The sequence below is a fragment of the Phragmites australis genome, chromosome 7 (assembly GCF_958298935.1).
Source record: "Phragmites australis chromosome 7, lpPhrAust1.1, whole genome shotgun sequence".
Taxonomy (NCBI): domain Eukaryota; kingdom Viridiplantae; phylum Streptophyta; class Magnoliopsida; order Poales; family Poaceae; genus Phragmites; species Phragmites australis.
The window spans coordinates 31,509,106-31,532,246 of record NC_084927.1 but is presented as its reverse complement, the minus strand read 5'-3'; the positions used below and the strand labels follow the sequence as shown (position 1 = coordinate 31,532,246).

Genomic DNA, 23,141 nt, shown 5'->3' with positions numbered 1-23,141 from the left:
TCTGGTGGGCTACCGGTGGCTATTTTTTTTTATAAGTACTTGTCTATATTAGACAAAAAGGTAAATGCGTACATCAATAGGTACAAATACAAACACATATGCAAAGGATACGGAGAAGAGAAGCGAAGCGTCTATACCAACTTACACAGAGGACCTGTCCATACCAACTTACACAGAGGACCCTATAACGAAAGGAAATTACAAATAGGTCCTTAGAGACCTTTGTGTTTGCTAGGAACACCACCCATCGTCAAATTCCGCCAATCTCAAGGCGTCGGCTAGAGGAAGATGATGACAACATGCTCCACACCCGGACCAAGAACATCACCATCGCACAAAGGCTTTGAAAGGAGCCACAACATCAACTCGTCTCTAGAAACGAGATCGAAAAAACCTTACTCAAGCATCAGCCAAGGATACGCCCATGCGAACCTGATCCTAAAACTGCCACTGTTGCCGAAAGACATCATGAAAGAAGGGTAGCTTCACTCGCCATAGTACCATAGCCCTAGTAGTCACCACTCCTTCCCCTTCGCTCCACGCTGCCGTCCAAGCCGCCGACGAACTAGCGCCACCCGCTACAGAAACTCAAACCAATAGCCCAAAAATGACCTCTGCCCTCGCTAGCAACAACACCGACAAGCCAGAAATAACCAGCACCACCGGCACAACACTGGTGATCTGGTAAACCATACACATACTCATACCCATACACAGACATATCCCATACACATACGCAGCAAAAACACATACGCAAAACAAACTTATGCAATGCAGAAGCAGAAGACGGTCCTCGATTTGGTGGTCCAAGCTGAAAGTCGACAGTCGGGCAAGGCGGACGAGGACCATGACAGCACCAGCGGCAACAACCGCACAGGAGGGGCACAAGGACGCATCGGACAAGAAGTCGAGCATCAACATCCTGTCATGCCCGAGCCTGCAAGACCCGAGCAACAATGGCGCCATCGATGCCTTGGCTGCCTGCGACACGCCTACAGCCAACAACCTGACCCGCATCGACAAGCTCCACCCAAGCTCGATGCACCTCTGCACGACGACGGAACCGAAGGCTCCACCGAAAACCCACAAGCCCACTAGCTAATTATCCCCTACTAGCTAGTCTACAGGGTTCACCGGACGTCGATCCACCGGATCCTCACCCCCTCGGGCACCAAAAGAGGCTGCTGGAGGAGGGGATTTAACGAGATCGATGCCAGCTTCTCAGAAATCGCTCTCAGTTCGCCTCTTTTTTTTTTTTTTACTGTAGATGGGAAACAGTCTTTCTCGAAAGCTCCAACCCTTATCACATTTTACCGATGGCTATTTTTTAGTGGAATGACTAAACATCATGTGAATAATTTTAGGTCAAAATCATTCGAATTTTGACCTTCTTATATGATGTGGGAACTGATATGGGACGTTAGATCGTGATCCGATGATTAGAATTCGAATGATTATGAGGAAGAGAATCATGTCAAAGATAGAGCATGTTTGGTTTGTGTCTAAGTTTGTCACGCCTAAAATTAGTTATGCCATAGATTTTTAGCAACTGTTTAGTTAACTGTCACAACTGTAACAAACCATATTTTGTTAGTCTTCTGGTCCATACGTCGTATACTCATATTTTTGACTAACTTTTTTATACTTGTAGCTAAGAATTTATTAGCTATATTATTTATAGCAAATCATACTTGACTAATCTTAAACGTAGCAAATTTAGACATGAAATAAACATAACCTTAAACATTATTTTTAGTCACTTTGACTTGCCACCCTTGGACATTATTTTTAGCCACTTTTGACTTGCATCCCTGTCTCTCACGTGAGCGATTCAATCGTTGGTGCCTTGCTGCCGCCCTCTCCTTTGATCTGGTGCCCTCGTGATACCCGTTGCCTATAAGCACTTTCGACGAGAGCAATGGCTTGCAAGGTATCTATCATCGGTTGAAAAGGATAATAACTTTATTTTTTTTAAATTATCACCGGTTAAAAGGACGACGGGTGTCTATTGTCTTTTCAACGGGTAACAATAGATTATTTTTCAATTTTTTCAAAAGGATGGTTAGTTGATTTTCGAAATAAAAAAATTCAAGGCCCTTGTGCGTGAAACGTGACTGCCAGAGAGAAGAAGATGGGCCGATTCATGCTGGCTGCCAGGGACAATTTCCTCGACGCGCCCGGACGGCTTCCTTGCGGGCCTGCTAGTCCAAACTATAGCCTATTGGGTAACGAAAGCCCAAAAAATGCCCAAGTATAGGTCCGCAGAAAGCGGAAAGGAAAATCCCCATCGCCGCCGAGCAACGGAGGGACGCCGGAGGGCTCGGCGACCGTTGGGTTGGCTGAACCGAGTGCTTGGCGCGCGCACATCGACGCGTTCTAAGCAGCGCTGCTCGCGTCAATGGTTAAACGGCCCTGCCCCTGCAAACCATGGTTAGGTTCGTCGGTCACCGTTCTCCTCTTTTTCTCTGTGCTGTTTAGCGTTCCCTGTGAAGCTTCGGGCAGGCGACGAGTACCTAGCGTTTGGTTATGTTTTTCCCCCCCCCCCCCTCTTCGCGAGGGTTTTGTTTGGGTCTGAGTGCTGATTGCAGAGTAAAGAAAGCTCCCCATTTGCTAGGATCTGATTGTTTGCTTTCACTTTACCACGTGGAATTTTTGACAGCACAACAGGTTTATGAACTGTAAGGAGAGATAACCACACGCACTTTCATTTATTGATTGTAAGTCAAGAGGTTATATATATAGCATGCCAATACTAATGTGAATGCATAACTAATGTGAAACCATGACGAATGTAAATCCATAATACGAATGTGTGACACAAGGCGATTTAGGGTGTGATTGGTTGTCCGTATGGACCATATATTTAGGTTGAGGGGAAGCAGGCTGAGCGAAGTCATATTTGTTGAAAAGAGTAGTGTTTGGTTCGTTGTATCTGTCTGGACAGATTGAGCTGAGTTTTTGTTTGTTTGACCGAATATGAGGACACATGAGCGGATACAAGAGTTGAGATTGTGATTGATTGCTCGCTCGCATAAAGATAATTTTGTGACACTGATAAGTGGGCCCGCCTGCATGAGCTGACGCATGAGCCTGCATCTGCCGGACCAGCTGCGGTGTACATTTACATCCATCTAAGCCAGACTGAAACATCACATGCAAGCAACCAAACATGTTTCTATTTGAGATTATACGCATTTACCGGTTCTGGTTGCTCTCATGCAGACAATCAATCAGACCCCTAGTGACCGGCTGCACGAACTCTAACTATATATTGCGCAACCCCCGACGGAGATCATGAGGATTGATCTCTCCAGGGCGATGTGGCGGAAGCGATTTAGTGGCTAGGTTCAGGAACGAACCCCTCTGATACTATGTAAGAAGAAATGAACTAAACCTAGCTCAATTAGTTGAGGGTATAGATGTACGTCTAGATCACCCAAGTTTGAGTTCTCTTGATGTGAATTTGAGTGTCTATTTTTTAAAAATAGATGTGTGCATTTTGGACATCTTGATGTCTTGTTGGTTCCGGAGGCTGGAATTATACTTCTATTATTTAAAATCATATAAGCGAAGATAATAACGCGTACTTTCATTGATTGATTGTAAGTCACGAGTGGTTATTTATATAACGATAAAATTGGTAAATATATATAATGATAAGTCCTATATAAAAAGGAAAGTGGAATATCAACGCCGGTAGCATTTAATTAATCGTATATATATATATCCTATAAATCCTTGTATATATTCACAAGCACTCGATATCCCTACTAAATTCATTGAATTGATTCTACTTAATTATATCGAACACCTCACATATTTTACATATAGTACCATTGATGATGGATTTGATCATACACCATATGCCTTTGTTATGAATAGCAGTTGAACTATCTCCACCACCGTTTGAACCTCCATTAATACCACCTATACTCTCAATCCCATCTTTGATTTTACTCTGCCCACTAGTATTGTCCAATTCCTCGTTTTCACTACTAGTGCTAGATTCTATCTTTAATGATGATTTTTCAAAATCTATCTGCTAAGTATCATCAACGAAGTAATTCAAATATGATTGAGTTTCTCCCATGAAATATATCTCAAAGGAAAGAAAGAACTTTCTAATAAGATTCTGATTCTGGATATCTTGGTTTCCCTTGTAAAAATTTGTAAAATCTATGAATTTTCTATTTATGATCATGATAGTCTTTGTTCAGTTGTATTGAAGTTGTTTTCGATTTTATTTGTTAGTTGTCAAGACCCCGTGGAAATACCTACCTCTTATTATGGAATTAATATAGCCAGTATTTAACCAGATCTATATTATTCCTTTAAAGATGCCAAAATGTGTGGGATACTATATATATATATATATATATATATCCTCACACATTTTGAATGCGTGCCGTAACATGAACAAACCAGACCAGGGTACAAAAAAATATGCAAAATTTAAGGTAGCCTCTGTTTTGTGCTAGAGAAGTAGAGACCACTCCTCGTGCCCAAGAAATATTATTGTATTTCTTCCAGAACTCTCTAGGTAGATTTTCTTGCTTTATCATAGCAATTTTCATAGGCACTAGAAAATGGTACTAAGTATATTAAAGGACTTTCTGACTCTTAAAGATTCCGCCGTGTACAGATACAAGGCTATAGATAATGCAAACAGCAAACGGAGGAGTTGTGATGGGACATTTTGGGATTAGATTAAGAATATTGACGTTTTTCTGACTTATCCATGTACCTAAGCCTTGCTCAATAGCGGCACTATCAGCTAGGATGGTGCAAACGTGAAGAAATGTCCTTGCTGATGGGTATTCCTTGTTACTTCAGTTTACCTCTTTTAAAATGGTTCTGTGGAATCATTAGCATACACGCGTTTTGCTCTATTTCAGTTTTTTCATTATTGATTCCTCATGTTCACAAACTTGGTGAACTTAGGAAACTTGTTCGTGTAAATAATTTTGTATGGATTTCCAACACCACTTATGCTTCGAAACTTGAATACAAGCAATGTTGCGACTTATATATTTCAAGCAGTCAAGGATTCATATGATACAAACAAAGCTGTTTTGACAATTTCTCATTAGTCAATGATCTTGCTTTCTATGCGAGGCAACAAGGTTATCCGTACTTATTACTTAATTACATAAGTAGTATTGGAATATAGGCATACGCTTAAATACTTGATGAGAAACAATGTGTAGTTTATTTGACCCAAAGTATAACTGACACAGGACTCGCATTCATATTTTCTGATTTCCCCATGTCTCAGCTTATCCTTGGCATGGACACCTAAAAGATCACAAAAACAGTGGTATTTGGCTGGCATGGAGTTGATGAGCAGATTCCGGTAGATCTCTCTTGCAGGACATATGTGATAGCATGCCTGCTTCTGCCGTTCTCATCCATGGACAGTGCAGGTGCATTAAGATAAGCATGAGCACTTCTTTTCCACCTGCACCCAGTGGGACAAGATGGTTTGTCTGTCATGTTCCATATGCACTTGGATATTTAAGATTCTTCTCCTAGGACGTAAGCATATGAATGTAAGCACGGAACCATGATATACAAATTTTTTATATACATATGAAAAGCCATGTTGGCACTGCATCACCAGAAACAGTTTTTTACATATATGTTTGAAGTATGATCTATATTGTTGTTTCATTAATCCAGTTGATAAGCACATATTCTTGCTAGGTTCTTAATTTTCAGAGTTTGATAGGATAGTGCTCATGACCAAGGTTGTCAAGATCCCAATATGGATCTAAAATCTTACGATCCTACGATACTACGAAATTGATCCCACCATATATTCTAAATTCATAGTATCATGATCATAGATAAGAGTTATATGTGATTCCACAAAATCGTTAAGATCCTATATACAATCACAATACTACGATCCTAGATGAGAGTTTTATAAAATCTCATAGAATCGTTAAGATCTATACATAATTAAGTTTTATTAGTTTAATCTAACATGTTTTATTAGTTTGTATCTTTAAAAATCTATATTTAACGATATTTCATACTTATTAAATGTATTTTTAATATAAAAAAATAAATTAAACTTTAAAAATAAAAATCGCATAGAATCGTGATTCTATGATCCAATCCTACGATTTGATTCTGCTCAATAAAAAATGATACTATCTAAGATCCCAATCCTAAAAATCTTGCTCATGACCATAACTTATATGGCATTGTGACAGGGAATCCAACTGAGGAATTGGATGGAGTGGGATACAGGTTGTTTTCCACACCGGACCACTATCCAACTTCTAAAGGATGGTGGAAATTACTATTTAGAAAGGTGCGCACTAGCGGCGGCGAAACTACAGAAAGAGGGCAGAACGAATGGATGACATGATTCTACGACGAGTTTACCAGTGTTTGATGCCAATCCGTGCCTCGGTGCTACTGGCGGCAGCAGCCACCGTCCTGCTGTTCCTGGTGATGTCTCTCCCCATCATCTTTGCCCCGTCTCCTTCGTTTCCGTCCTTGAGAATCTCCCGTATCATTTGCTCGAAAAGCACGTAATCTTCCACCTGCCTCCAAATAATTCAGTCGCACCAAGCCACATGATCGTAATAGGACTTGAAAAACATGATCATAATATGGAACAACAGTTTTTTTTTTTTTTTTTTTGGCTCCGATGATTATCTGCTGTGGTAAATACCATGCTGAAATCGAGCTGGTAAGTAGATTGGGAGTGGATATACTGACAGATAACAAAAATACAGTTGGTTAACTGCAAGGACTGACCTTGAGCTCCTTGGCTTTGATTCTCGCAGCTTCCTTCTCGGCAGCGAGGCGCCGCTCCTCTGCTTCCACCTCCTTCCTCCTCCAGAACTCGTCTATATCCGCTCTCGTGATGCTGTACACCGGGACTGCCATCCTTCTTGCAGCTTTGGGAGGCTGATTTGGTGGCTGCAGAGGTCGTGGCAACTGGCAAGAGAAACGGTCTAGAACTCAGCTCCTGCTATCTTCGTTGCAGTTGTTATTTCTACTAGATTGAGGCGCAGCAGGCGGCAGGGTCACCTCATTTCATATATATACACCTAAAATTGCAGGGTCTTGCGTTGCCGAACTTTTTTAAAATAATATTATTTTATTGAAAAATTATAAAATAATACTCAAAATCTAATAATTGTATAAATATGTACATGTCGGTATGTGAAGTGCCGACTAGGGATCTATCGGTACTCCGCGTGCCGACATGCTACCTGACAGTAGACCTTAGGGTGCCGACAAGTCTCGGACGCAGACGATATTAAAAAAAAATTATAACTTTTTCATATGATCTTTGATTGAGGTAATCTTTATATAAAAATTGTATCTATTGATGATATCTACAACTTTATAATGAACGTTTTTCCATTTGAATCTATTTAGATATCCAAAAAATAGCTAGAAGTTCCAGATCTAGTTTTATAGATATTAATTTTTTTAACTTTTTTGGAATATAAACAGATTCAAATGAAAAAGTGTTTAACTACAAAGTTGTAGATATCATCTATAGGTACAATTTTCATATAAATATCTTCATCCGAGATTATATAAAAAAGTTATTATTAGAATATCGTCTGCGGGACACAACCGACAGGCCTTAGGGCCCACTGTCATGTAGCATGTCAGCACGCGGCTCCGCATGCTGATAGGTAACTAGTTCTGCAAATATCAGATTTTGAACATGATTTTTGCAAATTTCCAATAAAATAATATTATTTTTTAAAAATCTGCATCACCCACCTAACTACTGAAAACCTATTGAATAATAATCTTTCGGACAGCCTCGAGCGCCTATGGATCACAATGGGAGGACGGCGTGCATGTCGCTTGTGAAACCTGAGGCTTCGTGAATCTTTTCAGTAGGCATATGTGAGTATAGGCTATAGGTCTAGCATGTGTCTTAAGGTATGTGTGTAAAGGTGTGGTGTGTATTTTGACTTGCGTTCAAATATTACAGCTTGTACCCTAGGCTTGATGGGTTAAAAAAAACTAATCATAACTTTTACAGCTGATGGCAATGGGTTCAGGCCCGTTGCTTTTCTTTCTCATCAACTACAAAATGAAAATGAAGAATTAGTTTGCAGCCATAATAAACTAAAAATTGCACAAAAGATATACCCTTGGACTTGTTTTGAATCCAATTTTGTGAGCACATTAGAGCCTTCAATAACTGAGAAGTGAGCCTACTGCGATGCTCACCAAAAACTCTCTCACTAGTGCTAAAAGTATATTCTGAAGCTAGTGTGGTAACAGGAATTGCAAAAATATCCCTTGCTATCCTCCTTAAAGTGGGATAATGTGTTCCAGCCATCTTTCACCAATCTAAAATCTTGAAGTTCTGTGTTACTAATAGAACCAATTCATCCTCCAAGTAACGGTCTAGGTGTTCCAGCCATCTTTCACCAATCTAAAATCTTGAAGTTCTTTGTTACTAATAGAACCAATTCATCCTCCAAGTAACGGTCTAGATCAGATTTAAATCTCATATATGTTGGCCTTTTACTTGTAACACGTGCACTGAAGGAAGATAAAAAATCCATATTGCCAAGTGAAGGTGCCGGTGATTCGGTGTTACCTTTATTCTCTTCCATATGGTACTCAAGCATCAAATCACTTAACAAGTCTTTTACTTCAACAACCTTATCCTCACAAATTTTACCAGTCGTACCAAGTAACCACTCAAAACACATAAGCAACATTAAAGTTTTGAATCGAGGATCAAGAATAATTGTGATTCCCATTAATCCTTGAATGTCATACCAATACTTAACAAAATTTTCTATCATAGTTGCTAACATGGCTTCTACCAATAGATTGCCACAAGTCGACCATTGCCTAATATTTGTTCTAATCTCACAAATTTTGGTGAAGTAAATATTGACAGTGACATATTCAATTCTAGAAAATAATTCAGTTATGTCACTAAATAGTCTAAGCCTTTCTACAACATCCGATGCAAATTGCCATTCTTTCTCACTTGACACATTAGTATATTGCCTATCTGCAGGACTTGCTCTCTTGAAAACAGCCTTGTAGGGCAATGCAATACTAAGCATTTTGAAAGTTGAATTCCATCTAGTCTTGCAACCAAGGCATATCTTTTTGTCAACACTAACTTTGACATACTTAGCTATCTCCTCAAACTTCTTTATCCTTTTTGGTGTGGTTGTCCAATAAGCTACACTTTCACGAACATTCTCAATTGCATCTTTTAGCTCTTCTAAACCATCCTTAACAATCAAATTAAGGATACAAGCACAATAATGTATGTGTAACACTTTCCCATCATTCATAAGCTTACTTTTGCCAATCTTCCTCACAAGCATAGGAATTACTGCATCATTTGTAGTGTAGTTGTCAAGTGTCATGATGGATATCTTCTCATCAAGATTCTATTGGACCAAGGATTCATAGAGTTCTTCACTGATGACTTCAGCGGTGTGAGTAGCAGAAACATAAATAAACTTATATAAGAAATCAGATTAACAACAGAAATCTGCAATAAAATACAATCATATTGACAAGTCACAATAATTACCTCATGATGATATTTCTAAGAGTTCAAGATTCATCAATCAAGTGGGCTGTTATGGCCATATAACCTCTCTTTTGATTGTCAGAGGTCCACATATCAATAGTGATAGCCATCCTAGAATTAATTCCAGCCATGTATCGAATGACTTTCTTCCTCTCCAACTCATATTGCACCATAATTTTATTTCTGAAACAAAATAAAAAAAACCCTTAAGAAATGCATTTAACACTTGGACAAAATATAATAATATTATAAGTCATATACTCATATACCTTATCGTGTTCCTAGTCTCAATCTTGAATAGTGGCTGAAGTGCATTTACAAATCTCCTAAAACCAGTATGATCAATCATGCTTAAAGGGTACTCATGGGGTATTATCATTGCACAAAGTTCTTTTCTATCTATGTCTTGATTAAACGTGTAATTCTCCACCGACATTTTCCCCAAATCTACAAAACCAAACCTCAAAGAAGATGGAGCCAATGTCTTGTCTCCCTTCAACTTGATCTTTTTAAGTGAACAATTCTTTAAATATTCTTTGTTTCCGCAGAGAGCTTCTTAAAACAATACATGCATTTAGCCTTAATTGTGACCATGTATTGCACTCTCTTAAACTCTTTCCAAACAACTGAAGTGAGTTTTCCCTTTGGCCCTGGATCAGCACCTTCTTCATCTTCTTCTACCTCAATCTCCTCTACATCATCATCATCTATGGGAATTGGTTCTGAGTCATTCACAGATTCTGGACATGAGTTTGATTCTGGATATGACGCTTGAGACAATGGAGATTGACGCTACTTCTACTCCCACTCCCACTAGCCGTAGACATTTTTTTTTCATCCGGCACCAAAATAACTCATTCAATATAGTAAATAATTACTTGCATGCATTCTTAGATATGAGTGATGAATTATCTGCTATGAATCTTAGGTGTATGAGATCCAACCATCATCTGCTCATAAGCAAAATTCTGCCCCTTTCCTAGTATATGGTCAAATACATCTAATTACATGAATGAGCTGCGGGTAGGGATGACAAACGGTCCAGACACGCCAGGTAATAGCACTCCATTGTAAGTCAACTCAAATGCTGCAATCTTTTACAGTTTAATAATTACGCATATTTGTTGCCTTTATTCAGATAGGAAACTAATGTCACAGCACATGATAGACCTTAGATAGACCTGATCCAAACTAAAAAAAGGTTGATGGGTGACAGGTTCCTAGTGAAACCAAAAAAAAAAACAATAATGACACTTAATTATGAAATCAGAATCTAAAAAATGATCTCTTATCCAGTTATCCTTAACCTTCCTGGCATAGGCAAGCTATTGAACCATGTCAGAATCAAAGGAAGTTGCTTCCTTCACTAGTTTGCCAGCTATGACATTTTACCATTATCTGTTTGCTATTCACCCAGGTATGAACCAACTGCAACAGTAAATGAGGTTGCTGCCTTGGAAAAGTGACATTTTCAGTTCAGAACAGGTGCCATGGATGCAAATGATGCAATTCTAAAAGACTTAAAACCTAGACTAAAAAACAGAGGAGGTATATAGGTGAATACAAGCTACAAAGGTATCTAGATAGCTTCACCAAAATAATAGCATACAACATAAAATCATAAACACAGTGAATGCCAAACATCTAGCACAGTAGGGAAATTTGATGATACAACACAAGAAATATAACCTGCTACCTACTTTATCGATGAAGGATATAGAAGTGTTAAAAACAACTAGAAATATTTTTTGACTTCAGTACATATGGTTCATAAACACTATGGAAGTGGAACCCATATATATACCAAAACATCACTTTCTATGCCATCAACTGTTACCAATACTATATCGTTCAAAGTTTATGTCATCACCCCGGAGGCTGCAGAAGCAGGTTGTTGCGGCCAACGGAAACGTCCGAATTGGAAGATTTGGGAGGCCTGCGGTATACTTGATGAGGAGTCACTTAGGCTCATGAACAGCGGCAGTCAGAGCTTGGATGGGTGGCGACAGCGGCGAAAGAATCGGAGAAGCAATCGGCTCTGGATCAAGGGTGACTACGACAGTGGTGTCTTTAATTGGAGGAGGTGCCAACCGAAGGGATGAAGGAGCAGCCACCGGGTCTTCTTTACCGACGTCCTTGTCCTTCGAATCCAGTGAAGCCCGATCAATGCTAGTGGCGTCCCTTCGGGTATGGGTCCGTCGGACGTGAGTCAGTAGAGGACTAGGCGCAACAAGGAAGAAGGAATCAAAGGAACATCACCGGTTGTTGTCGTATGTGGTGTCGGAGAGTGTCGCCATGGAGTAGTCGTTCAGAGCGACGGAGGTTGGGAGGCCGGGAGGGGAGCGGTGCAGCCGTGCGGTGGCCAGGGCGCCGAGCGAGGGGGTTGGCGGCTGGCCAACTGGGGGATGACAACGTGGGCGGTGATCGACTGGGTGCTAGCGGCTAGCGACGTGGGCGATGGGTAGGTGGCTGGGCACTGCTGCTGGGCGACGCGAGAGGCGACGGGTCATCGAGTCACGACCTCATGAGGTCACGAGAGTCTGCAGAGTGCAGTCGTGTAGACGGGGTTAGGGTTTTGGATTAAACCGAATGAATGAGAAAATGAGGTGGGTTGGTGCTGCAGTGAGCTGCTACGTGGTGGATTGGTGCGGGATCATAGACCTATGGATAAACATGTTCAGAAACTACGAAACGTATCCAAACCCGTTGTACCTGATGGGTGCTGATTTCACCGTTAACAGACCGTGCAAGTGGTCCCTTTCGCGAGCAGAAGATGGACGCGGAGCGGTTTGCCCGTTTGCTGAAGCCAGCGTTGGAGAAGTGCAGGCTCCTCCACGCTAAGCATTTCGCGGGCCAGGCTGAAATGCCAGGCCAGAGGATTCCGGACAACAGGCTGAAATATCACCAAGCCGGGCCTGATCCTGGGCCTAGTGTACAACAAAGCATAAGGCGACACTGGACTTGAGAGCTAGCATACGGCCGAAAATGGCGCGGAATAATTTGACCGTGCGCCGCTGCTTATCACCGACACCGAATAAAAATCCGCCGCGCTGAGCATGCAAATAAGATAGCGTGATTCCAAGGCATTCTCTGAATCTTCCTTTCCATCTTGAGACGACCAAACAGGGCATAAAGCTCAAACGCCGGACCAAAAGTAAAGAGCGAAAGGTAGGCAGGCGCAGGAGAATCGGCAGTTCAGCATCGCTTTGCAGCCTTCCTATCCTCGTCGACCTTTCGCTCCCAAAAGGAGCACTTGAAAACCCCGTCTGCTCTCTCAAACCATCTCGTCGATCTCCCACCACACCACCTCGACGGCTCGACGTCGTCGTCCAAACGAACACAGAAAGAAATACAGGAGCAGACAAGGCAAAACAGAAAGCAATGGGCAACTGCTTCACCAAGAGTGACGAGGTCGAGATGCCCATCACCACGGAGCCGAGGCAGCGGCCGGCGCCGTCGTACGGCTACCAGCCGCCCCCCGAGCGCAGGCCGTCCTTCCGGACGAAGCCGCAGGCCTTACCCTCGGGGAGTGGGAGGGGGTCGCTGTCCCGGCGGGCGCCCGCCGGCGAGGTGGGCCCGGTGTTGCAGCGGCCCATGGTGGACGTGCTGTCGCTGTTCGACCTGGAGCGGGAGCTGGGGAAAGGGCAGTTCGGGACGACGTACCTGTGCAAGGAGCGCGCGACGGGGCTCAAGTACGCGTGCAAGTCCGTGTCCAAGCGCAAGCTGGTGCGCCTTGCCGACGTGGAGGATATACGCCGGGAGATCACCATCCTTCAGCACCTCAGCGGGCAGCCCAACGTCGCGGAGTTCAAGGGCGCTTTCGAGGACGTCGAGAGCGTGCACCTCGTCATGGAGTTCTGCTCCGGCGGGGAGCTCTTCGACCGCATCACGGCCAAGGGAAGCTACTCGGAGCGCCAGGCCGCGGCCGTGTGCCGAGACATCCTTACCGTCGTGCACGTCTGCCACTTCATGGGGGTCATGCACCGGGACCTCAAGCCGGAGAACTTCCTGCTCGCCAGCGCCGCCGAGGACGCGCCACTCAAGGCCATCGACTTCGGCCTCTCCGTCTTCATCGAAGAAGGTTAGCTTGATCGCGCATACACACATGAACAATTTTCTCTTCATGACCCACCGCATGGTACCGATCAAGGTTTCAGTAAGCTGGGCTCAAAAGCTGTAGTAGAAAAGTGCAATATCAAAGAACAAACCGAGGCAGAGTGTGTTGCAAGAGATCAGGGAATGGTTGTTCATACGCCATACGCCTTTGCTGATCATTATAGACAATAATAAACAATTGCTCCGTACAAGTAATGCAAGGCTATTACCCCCCAACAAATGCAGGTAAAGTTTACAAGGAGATTGTGGGAACCCCATACTATGTGGCGCCAGAGGTACTACATCGGAATTATGGGAAAGAAATTGATGTCTGGAGCGCTGGAGTGATTTTGTATATTCTTCTATGCGGGTCACCGCCTTTCTGGGCAGGTAAATATCCTCACATCTTCATCATAACATGCCACATTATCTCCAGTATGATATCCATAGACTAAATGTCTGAATTTGCATATCTGAGCAGAAACAGAGAAAGGCATATTTGATGCTATACTGGTTGGTCAACTTGATTTAAGTAGCACCCCGTGGCCCTCCATATCTGAAAGTGCAAAGGATCTCATCAGAAAAATGTTGAATAGAGACCCCCGGAATCGTATTACTGCAGTACAGGCTTTAGGTAGTGCTCTCAACTGGCTTTTCATATATCCGCAGTTGTGAATTTAAATTTCATCTGCATTTGTATGGTCTATATTTCATCTCAATTAAGTGAATGTCTCCATGTGTAGAACATCCATGGCTCAAGGAAGGTGGTGCACCTGACAGACCTATCGATAGTGCAGTCCTGTCAAGAATGAAGCAATTCAAGGCAATGAACAAGCTAAAGCAACTAGCACTAAAGGTGAATCCTCCTTAACAAGAATAGCTACAACTTCGCCTTAGTCAAATTAAGTTGACAGATTGTTTCCTTTCATCATAAGGTAATCGCGGAGAACCTATCACCGGAGGAAATCAAGGGATTGAAGCAGATGTTCAATAACATGGATACCGACAAGAGTGGCACGATTACAGTTGAGGAACTGAAGGAAGGATTGACAAAACTAGGAGCGAAAATTAGTGAAGCAGAGGTTCAGAAGCTTATGGAAGCAGTAAGATTGCCTGTTTCGTTTCACTTTCACTATAAGTTTAGTGTACGGAATACTCCATTAATCGTACTCTGGTGCAGGTTGATGTAGACAAGAGTGGAAGCATTGATTATGCAGAGTTCCTTACTGCCATGATGAATAAACATAAACTGGAAAAGGAGGAGGATTTGCTCTGTGCATTTCAACACTTTGACAAGGATAATAGCGGGTAAAAACAATTCTGTTGAACTAAGAAAGTAAATTATCCTCCATGCATCACCTTGATGAAGAGCTATACAATTGAATAATGCTGGAACTTGTAAAATCAAACTACATGCCAATCATGTTGTTCATAGTATAAAAATTAACAATGCTCAATACATGTTATCGCTACATTATTATTATTTTGCTTGGTACAAACTCATTTATGAAAAAGAGAAAACATAAATAATAACTGTAGGTACATAACAAGAGACGAACTGGAACAAGCCATGGCAGAGTATGGAATGGGTGATGAAGCAAGCATTAAAGAAGTACTGGATGAAGTTGATAAAGATAAGGTAAACATATTCTTCCCACTAACTAGTACCATCTGCATAGGTTTAATCATTCCCCACTGAATTCACAGGATGGGAGAATCAACTATGAAGAATTTGTGGAAATGATGAGGAAAGGAAGCTATACCTGAGGCAGCTCTCTGATCTCTTGGTGGATGAGGTTGTGTATATATGTTTCAGCAAATACTGCTAGTATAAGCAACACTGCAAGTTTAACTCGGAACAAGTTACTTTGGCAATTATGGTCCGAGACTAGTATGTAAAAAAAAAAAACTCGACCCAAGGGGAGAGACATCTCGAATGTATTGCATTTAAGGTCAAGAAAAGGTCCCGAAAGCTGGCTATAACCCGCACGCTATTGCTGAGCGACCGCGCCGCAACCACAGGGAACACACAACGAGGGGCATTTTTTGCTAGAACCAAGATTCGAGCCCTGATTGGTAGCCTCACACCTAGAGGTCTTACCACTGTGCTATTCGCACGTTCTGGAGACTAGTATGTACATTTGTTGATAACCAAATATGCAACATATGAGAAAATGATCAGACTTAAACATGGGGCATAATACATATGCAAAAGACATAACCTACCATAAACTGGAGCTAATCCTGTCCAAGTCACTTTCACAAACAAAGTGCAGCTATTGAAGCTTTCTTTTAAATAAGTATGTTCCAGCCCTTAAAAAAAAAGTATGTTCCAAAACTGAGGCTACGAAAAAGGGAAAAATATGCTTAAACAAAAATACATAGTTCATGGTAAACCATAATACCATGCATATGCATGGAACACATGTACTGGGAATTGCTATTGCATGGCCAGCAAAATGAGTAACAATTACTGTTAAGTCTGTTATTCACCTAAACGTGTTGTTCACCTGAAGCAGCTGTTAGGTTTTGTTCACCTGAAGCAGCTGAAAGCCATCGGACAAGTAGCTATCTTTATTGACAGCACACACATATGCCTATCCATACCATCGAATCCATATAAGTTGCACTGTTGAGCAGATAGTGATCCCTTTTTCCCATGTAAATTACAAAGCAACCATTGCTATTGTATATGTAAAAAAAATATTGTTGCCCTCAGCCCACAATTTTTTCTTTTTTTAAACAGATTTGTATTGAGTTTTCTAAGACTTAAGGCTATGTATTCAGTTTTTCAAAATAAATAAATAAAATGAAGGCATATGATGAGAAATCAAGTTGAAATATATCTTAGTTTATATGTGATGAGTGATTGACAAGGTTGTCAATTTGGTTTGTCAAGTTTTGGATTGATTGAACTTGGTTTGAGTATTTTGATTATGGATTAATTGGAATTAGAGTTGGAAAAATATGTTTGCTTGTCTCATGTTGCGCAGGTGACGGATGCAACTTGTCAGTTGACAACGAGTGATTGGGGCTAAGCGGGTCTTTGATGTCGGACGATTAAGGAAGTCGGGTGGAGTCAAGGGTGATCCTAGCTGTACACATGGAAGTCAAGCAAAGTATGAAACGGAGGATGAAGACCGCGTGTTGACAAAGTCAAACGAAATGGATACCGGTGCAAGTGACAAGGCGGCTCGAGAGATCGGGAGCGGGAGAGACTTGTCGACGGTTAGGTCGCAAAACGGAGTACACATGTCAACATCAGAACGCTTGCATAAGGTGTAAGTAAGTGGCGAGTCACGTTTTGAGAAGCGTGCAGAGGGTTCCACGATTGGATCTTAAAACCGTAGGAGGACTAGAGGAGTATATGGTACCATCGCGAAGCTTACGTCGAGGCGAAACTAAGTCGTGAATGCGTCGTGGCCTGTCGATGGATTGAGTAAGAAATGGACCAAAATACTCTCAGTGGTAGGTATGTGTGTATTACAAGAGAGGTGTATTTTGGTAACAAGCTAAGAAACTTAAAGATCAAGTTTTCTAGGCATATAAATAGAGAGGTAGGGCTATAAGAGATTTTAAACCAGCCACTTGAGCCCCTTGTGCCACCCATTTAAGAGCTAGTATTAGGATTTTAGAGGAGAAGAAGATGAGTGTTTAGACTATGTAATAGGTGAGAGTTTTTGAGAGAAAAATTCTTATAATCTGTTTAAAATAGGGCTGATCTCTTTGGGTAATGAATTTTATGTTTTTGCATATGCTTGAATTCTCCTCCTTCTAGTCTCTCTCTATTAGGTTCCTTGCAAATTTGCAAGTTTTCTTTTTTCGGTTGTGATTTTCTTATTGATTTTAGTTTTTGCCTTTGAACTGTGATTTTTCAACCTTAGAAAATTATTTTTCTTGTTGCTAGAGACATAAACGTTCATATACTTATGTACTTAAAAGTGTCTTGAATCCCCTTGTCTCTAGATCATTAACTTGAAGAGTTGCTTCTTTTGGTGACTATTTTTTTGTCTCTAGTCTCTCTCTATTAGTTTCAAATTTTTGTACTCAAAAACACATAGAATTGTTTTGAATAGAGCATATGGTTCATATTTCATCCGTGGAGTCATATTATCTTGAAAATTTGTAAGACATCTATTCACCCCCTCTAGTCTCCGTTCTCGGTACTACACATGATCTCAGACCAAAGGCAGGTAGGAAAATGCACACAACAGTAGAAGAAATACTTTCTCTTAAAAAAATTATAAAGCAAATGACAAAAATAATATCAACCCATAAATACAAGTGCTTTTGTCAGTGAATCATTATGTGAAAAATTACGCCTGACCTTTGAAAAGGATCCATGTCGATTGACTATCCAATCACCAGCAGCAAACAAATTTGGAAAGGAAGTTGATCCTCGCAGTGTGTACTTGTAGGAACCTGCGAGAAATGCATTTCCCGTAGGATTCCTCAGGGTATAATCTGAAACAAAACATTTCTAAACCAGCACTTCCGATACACATATACTACAAAAGGGATCAAATGTAGGATTTTATTATCATGATTGTAGATCCTTATCACTGCATGAATTTACAACAAATGTTCAATAAGCTTGGACACTATGCACAATCATATATGACGGTTAGTGATAACTTGGTTATTCCCACAAACAGAAAGCTATTTCAAGAATAGTTTTCCTTTAAGCATTTACGTAACGATAAGATCATCATGTTCACCAGGAAGAAAGTTGATTACAGATCTAGGAGATCTTCTGACCAATTGTTTGGTCACAGTAGCACCCTCAAAATCTTGTACGCATTTCATAAGATGCAATGAAGCTTCAGAGGCGATGCATTCATCATTTAGAGGTAACAAATGGCTAGCATTATACTGCCAAAAAAAAGATATTTGCAGGAGTAAGATACATCCTGGCAGAAAATGCTATAGATTTTCGAATTGATATAAGTGGTCTTGAACATACAAATTCAGCCTCCACAACTGGTATTGGTTCTTCGTAATAATCATCATATATTGAGGTAAGGTCAAAGAACGTCCAGCTAGATGAATCATCAAAGCCAGAGCATACGTTGGCAACTTTTGGTATTGTGATCTGTAATTAAATTTCATAAAATTATATTGTGGGCACAATGAACTATTGCCTTAGCAGATGAAGTACATATTGTGCTTACCTTTTTATCAAACCATAATTTTATAGAGATCACGTCGATTGTGGACAGATGAAGAAGATTGGTGAATTCTCGATCAGACCGTAGGAATGGACTAGATGAAATTCACTTGTCAGAAGCACATCAATTAATTACAGATTTCAAGTTTTGAAACCTATGGCTCCCTTAAGTACTACTAGTATATATTTTTTTAGCAATCTCGGCTTCTAAAGTTACTGAAAATGTAGTAAGCTAAGGCAAAACTGACCCAGGACTCATGCAGTGACCAGATACAGTATTATACTATTACCGGCTCGTAACGATGGACTGTAGAGGAGAGAGTCCCATGGCTGAAACAAATGCATCTGCCTCGTATATATCCTCACTGCAGACAATTGCAGAGATGCATCCACTGTCCTTATCTATGGTCAAACTTGTTGGAATTTTGTTTGCAACAAATTTTAAGCCTTTCAGCTCCAACGATTTCAGCCAATGAGAGAAAATCTTTTTTTGTAGTTCACTGCGGCACAGCAAAAAATCAGAGTTTTCCTGCAAAATAGGGAATTCATTTATAGGAATTAAACCTATGAAGACACAATAAGATGATAAAGCTTATTTACCATAGTATTGTTTGGATCAAATGATCATTAAAAAATATATAGAACCTGATGAGACAGCATATAATAGTACAGCATCCCCGGTGTTGCAGCTGCACTACATTGCCCACCCAGAGCAAACAGAGCAGCCTAAATAGCTGGTTCAAAGACTTCCTTACTTCCTTGTAGAGCCTTTGAGAGCAACCGTACATCTTGAAAAGTTCTCTTGAGGTCACTGCAGAGGAAGATGCCAGCAATAATTTGAGAATGACAACTAGTGAGGAACAGTTACAAGTGCTCTACTCTGAACTATCTAGCAGATTAAAAAACGTAAGACAATAGACAACGAGCCTTCCTTACTAGCGTCATATTTCCTCCAAGCAGTGTCTGTGTTGTCAAAGTCAATGACTGGACCAAAACAACATATAAGTGGTTAGGAAGTGAGCTGATTATAACAGAAGCTGAACAGTTAGACACCCTTACCTGCAGCTATGACAGGAATTGATGTCAACCTATGACAGGAAGATTAGGGAACTGCAACAAAGAAAGTTCAGGATATAATGACTAATTCAGAATCGGATAGACAGGTATGCAAAAATATTTAAGTAATGAAAATGTACTTTTGGATATGCAAAGACTCGAAAGGTCTGGTTGTGAAAAATGGAAGATTCAACCTACATGGTGATCAAAACAATACAATTGGCCCTATTTGGCACAGCTCCAAATTCAAGATTTCGCTGTGGGTGGATTGAGGGTATTTAGTTGAGCTATCTATTTTTTATTTTGGACTAAAAATAAAAATTTGAACCACTTTATTTTATCATGCAAACTCTAGATCCAGCATAGATCTCAGAGTTAAAGTTGCGCTAAACAGGCCCTAAATCAGGATTCAGTATGGACATCCGCATATAGATCATTTAAATCCAGACTAGAGTTTAGTGTAAAATCACATGATACTTGCTATAATTTGAAAGAAATTTCAGAGAATTTCCCTGCAACCATCCATTGCAAGTAAAATATCAACGAGAAATAGCTCCTGAATCTCAATTACCAGAATCATGAAACCTTTCTTGAATCTCACTATAATCAAATTGAAAAATGGTGTTGAGTTGTTGACAATCTTGTTTAGCACGACCCACGATAAGTTCAGAAGAAGATAACTTGTTTCTAGTTTATTGTTTTTTAAGTCTTATCATGAAGTTACTGAAAGGGAAAAAACGCTGTGCCATCCAAGAAAACAATAAGCAGCGTAACAACAGCCCATATTTGACTATAAATAACCCGGAAAGTTAGTCGAACCCATGTACATGAAAAAAAATTACGACGCTCAAGCTGACGGTTTTCACTGAGCAAATAAAAATTAGTAGAGAAATTACTGAAAGGCCCTGTGGAGAATAGTACGCTGCTTTATTCAATTATTCCAGCCTGTGAAAGGCGAGATCCCCAGATCATCAACTAAAGAGAAGATGTTACGGTACGGATATCAGAATCCTAGGTGCAATTCCATGACGAACAAATTGCTGAAACAACACTGGCACGAACTTGAAATACATGTACTGATATCGTAGATTGGAATTTGGAAGTTGAAATACCTCTGAGACCAACCTCCTCGGTTGGCCCGCTCTCCGCCGCGAGAAGCGTGATATCGTACCCCTGAGCAGAACAATTTGCAAATTTGCAGCAGCGAACAAAATTATCATACTTCTGTGTTCGCACTTCGCACCCGCATGGTGCGGGATATCCACGAACTACTGCAGTTCACACGAGTGCGCGCGCTCTACAAGACGAGCACACGAATCGGGGACGCAGAGGCGGACCTGTTTGACGAGGTGGTGCGCGGCTGCGAGGCCGGCCCAGCCGGAGCCGGCGCCGGCGACGGCGACCTTCTTCCGCTGGGACTCGCCTCCCGGGGATGCCTCTGCCCGGACGGAGCTCCCTTGGCGGCGGCGTAGCCTGCGGGGGAGGGCGGGCGGAGGCAACCGGCCTCCGGCGACGAGGGCCGTGCACCCGCACATTCCTTCCGCGGGAAGCTTCCGGAGTCGAGGAGAGCGGGAAGACGAGTGGCCTGGTTGTCCCCGCGAGGTTATTCGTCTGTATGCCTTTCAGTTTCAGCCGGCTCACCTCACCTTCTCTGACATTTTACACTATTGTCCTCCCAAAGAGCTCAAATCTGAACAGCTAAGTCAATAAGCAAGCAAACTGTAGCTAAAAGCTGAAACAAGCATTTTGATTTATTATTAGCTTTTAGCAAGCTAAAAATTAGTTTCTAATGCAATAAACTAAAAGCTGATAAGCTAGTTAAAAATATCTTTTCTGGTTCTTGATGTACTAAGAACTTAAAAAATTCTCATAAAAACCAACAGTCAAAAGACATAAGTAGTTTTTAACAAAAGCTCATAAATTTTAGTTCTGACAAACAGAGTCGTATAACTTGGACGTGTTTGTTTGGGTTGAGCCTTTTCCAAAAGCTAGTTTTGGACGTTGATATTGAGAAGTTGCTTTTTTAAAAGTTGTTTATCTAAGAGTTGTGTCTGGACTGGCTAATTGTTTTTAAGCTGAATGAAGTGTACAATATTTATAATGCCTCGAGTGTTTGAAGTGAATGTATTGTTTTTATAAATTGTTTTAGTGATTGTTGTTAATATCTAGGAACAAAAACTAATATATAAGGTGTATGTACATATAACTAGTATTATTGGAAATATAAATAATTGACAATCAATATATTGTAATTTTCTAAAATATATTGTAATGTCCCTTGGTTACTGCTATGTATGTGTTAAACTCGTCACCTTGAGAAAATACATCTATATATCCATCAAACATACACACCCAACTCAGTCACATATGTCGAAAACTCAAGATAACATTTATTTCAATTAAACAAAGTATGTACATTGAGAAGTAAAGTTGATTAAACAAAATGTCAAAAACTGAGTTCACATTCAGATAATTTGATTTGGCAGGTAAAAGGAATTGCTCAAGAATTCCGATCCTTGTCACATTCAGCATAATGACATTATTCTAAATTAAAGCAACTTAAAAAGCATCCTACTGCTATCATGTTTTATCACTCATAAGATTACTGGGGGTCTGACAGAATTGGTTGTCACAGGCACACCAAAACATACATGTTAGAGGCATATTACATCCATCATTTCTAAACATGGTGCACGTCTTCTCACTCCATATCCTCTAGAACGCCTTGAAGATACATAAAGAGTTGTTGTGTTTGTCATGCCATAGTTTTATTCAGCTTAGATTTCACGTGTCGTACATAGATGTTTGATGAGATGTCCTTAGAATGCTAAGTTGCAGCAAAGTTTTTCTTCACCACAATGTTACCAACCAGACATACTCTTTAGCCGGCTCAAAGACCTATAACTTAGTAGAGACATGTTATGATTATTTCTAGTTCGTGTTGAGCTCGAGCATTTCTCCAATCCGATAAGGAAAAAGTTAGGTTTACTCAGGTAAAAATGGCTTGCAGTTTTGAACTCTTTTGTTTACTACTACACTTTAAAGGACGGAGTTTCATTGAGACAGAAGGAGCCCATAACCCTCCCTTTTGGTAGAAAATTTCTATAGAAAACCTTAATTTTCATCACATTATTATTAACAAGAACACTAAATTGACTATCTATTTATGTGTGTATCCTATATTTGCCAACTCAACTTTTCCTCTCAAGCTCCACCAGTGCAAACTTTATCAAAATTCGTCAGATTTTATGCAGTGGTTGTTTTGGT

General features: G+C 40.7%; 3 protein-coding genes across 8 annotated transcripts; 1 reads left to right on the top strand and 2 right to left on the bottom strand.

The window, feature by feature from the left end:
• Positions 1-5,068: 5,068 nt before the first annotated feature.
• On the bottom strand, positions 5,069-7,035 carry LOC133924754 (uncharacterized). 2 transcript variants are annotated; one of them, XM_062370444.1, is made up of 3 exons: positions 6,772-7,035; positions 6,394-6,554; positions 5,069-5,458 (listed from the first exon to the last, which is right to left on the bottom strand). In XM_062370444.1, exons 1-3 carry the CDS (start codon positions 6,901-6,903, stop codon positions 5,296-5,298), a joined length of 456 nt encoding a protein of 151 aa, XP_062226428.1. In that variant the 5' UTR covers positions 6,904-7,035; the 3' UTR covers positions 5,069-5,295. The 2 variants fall into 2 exon arrangements, with proteins under 2 accessions (XP_062226428.1, XP_062226429.1); XM_062370445.1 differs by having other exon boundaries at positions 5,391-5,528.
• Positions 7,036-12,704: 5,669 nt separating this feature from the next.
• LOC133924751 (calcium-dependent protein kinase 12-like) lies at positions 12,705-15,503 on the top strand. Of its 2 annotated transcripts, none has more exons than XM_062370439.1 (8): positions 12,705-13,637; positions 13,898-14,071; positions 14,145-14,285; positions 14,395-14,507; positions 14,587-14,754; positions 14,832-14,959; positions 15,191-15,290; positions 15,359-15,503. In XM_062370439.1, the coding sequence occupies exons 1-8, from the start codon at positions 12,938-12,940 to the stop codon at positions 15,416-15,418; spliced, it is 1,584 nt and encodes a 527-aa protein (XP_062226423.1). In that variant the 5' UTR covers positions 12,705-12,937; the 3' UTR covers positions 15,419-15,503. The 2 variants fall into 2 exon arrangements, with proteins under 2 accessions (XP_062226423.1, XP_062226422.1); XM_062370438.1 differs by having other exon boundaries at positions 12,707-13,637; positions 13,898-14,041; positions 14,133-14,285.
• On the bottom strand, positions 13,797-21,485 carry LOC133924752 (uncharacterized). 4 transcript variants are annotated; one of them, XR_009910848.1, is made up of 12 exons: positions 21,212-21,485; positions 20,987-21,047; positions 19,878-19,928; positions 19,755-19,802; positions 19,464-19,629; positions 19,109-19,347; positions 18,823-18,913; positions 18,615-18,743; positions 18,370-18,523; positions 17,979-18,073; positions 15,415-16,248; positions 13,797-14,207 (listed from the first exon to the last, which is right to left on the bottom strand). XR_009910848.1 is itself a non-coding variant. In XM_062370442.1 (12 exons), exons 5-11 carry the CDS (start codon positions 19,491-19,493, stop codon positions 16,174-16,176), a joined length of 753 nt encoding a protein of 250 aa, XP_062226426.1. In that variant the 5' UTR covers positions 19,494-19,629; positions 19,755-19,802; positions 19,878-19,928; positions 20,987-21,047; positions 21,212-21,485; the 3' UTR covers positions 15,372-15,491; positions 16,145-16,173. The 4 variants fall into 4 exon arrangements, 2 of the variants coding, with proteins under 2 accessions (XP_062226426.1, XP_062226425.1); XR_009910849.1 differs by having other exon boundaries at positions 15,415-15,491; XM_062370442.1 differs by lacking the exon at positions 13,797-14,207 and having other exon boundaries at positions 15,372-15,491; positions 16,145-16,188.
• Between the last annotated feature and the right edge of the window lie 1,656 nt (positions 21,486-23,141).

Excerpts from the sequence above, each read along its gene's own strand:
- LOC133924754 (XM_062370444.1), bottom strand. The coding sequence starts at position 6,903 with ATGGCAGTCCCGGTGTACAGCATCACGAGAGCGGATATAGACGAGTTC. Across the intron at positions 6,555-6,771 it reads TCAAAGCCAAGGAGCTCAAG|GTGGAAGATTACGTGCTTTT; the intron begins GTCAGTCCTTGC and ends ATTTGGAGGCAG. Across the intron at positions 5,459-6,393 it reads CGGATTGGCATCAAACACTG|GTGGAAAAGAAGTGCTCATG; the intron begins GTAAACTCGTCG and ends CACTGGGTGCAG.
- LOC133924751 (XM_062370439.1), top strand. The coding sequence starts at position 12,938 with ATGGGCAACTGCTTCACCAAGAGTGACGAGGTCGAGATGCCCATCACC. Across the intron at positions 14,286-14,394 it reads TACTGCAGTACAGGCTTTAG|AACATCCATGGCTCAAGGAA; the intron begins GTAGTGCTCTCA and ends CTCCATGTGTAG. Across the intron at positions 14,508-14,586 it reads TAAAGCAACTAGCACTAAAG|GTAATCGCGGAGAACCTATC; the intron begins GTGAATCCTCCT and ends TTTCATCATAAG.
- LOC133924752 (XM_062370441.1), bottom strand. The coding sequence starts at position 19,493 with ATGCTGTACTATTATATGCTGTCTCATCAG. Across the intron at positions 18,074-18,369 it reads TGTAATCAACTTTCTTCCTG|GTTCCTACAAGTACACACTG; the intron begins GTGAACATGATG and ends CATTTCTCGCAG. Across the intron at positions 16,249-17,978 it reads GACATGGATCCTTTTCAAAG|GCATATGTGTGTGCTGTCAA; the intron begins GTCAGGCGTAAT and ends TGGTATGGATAG.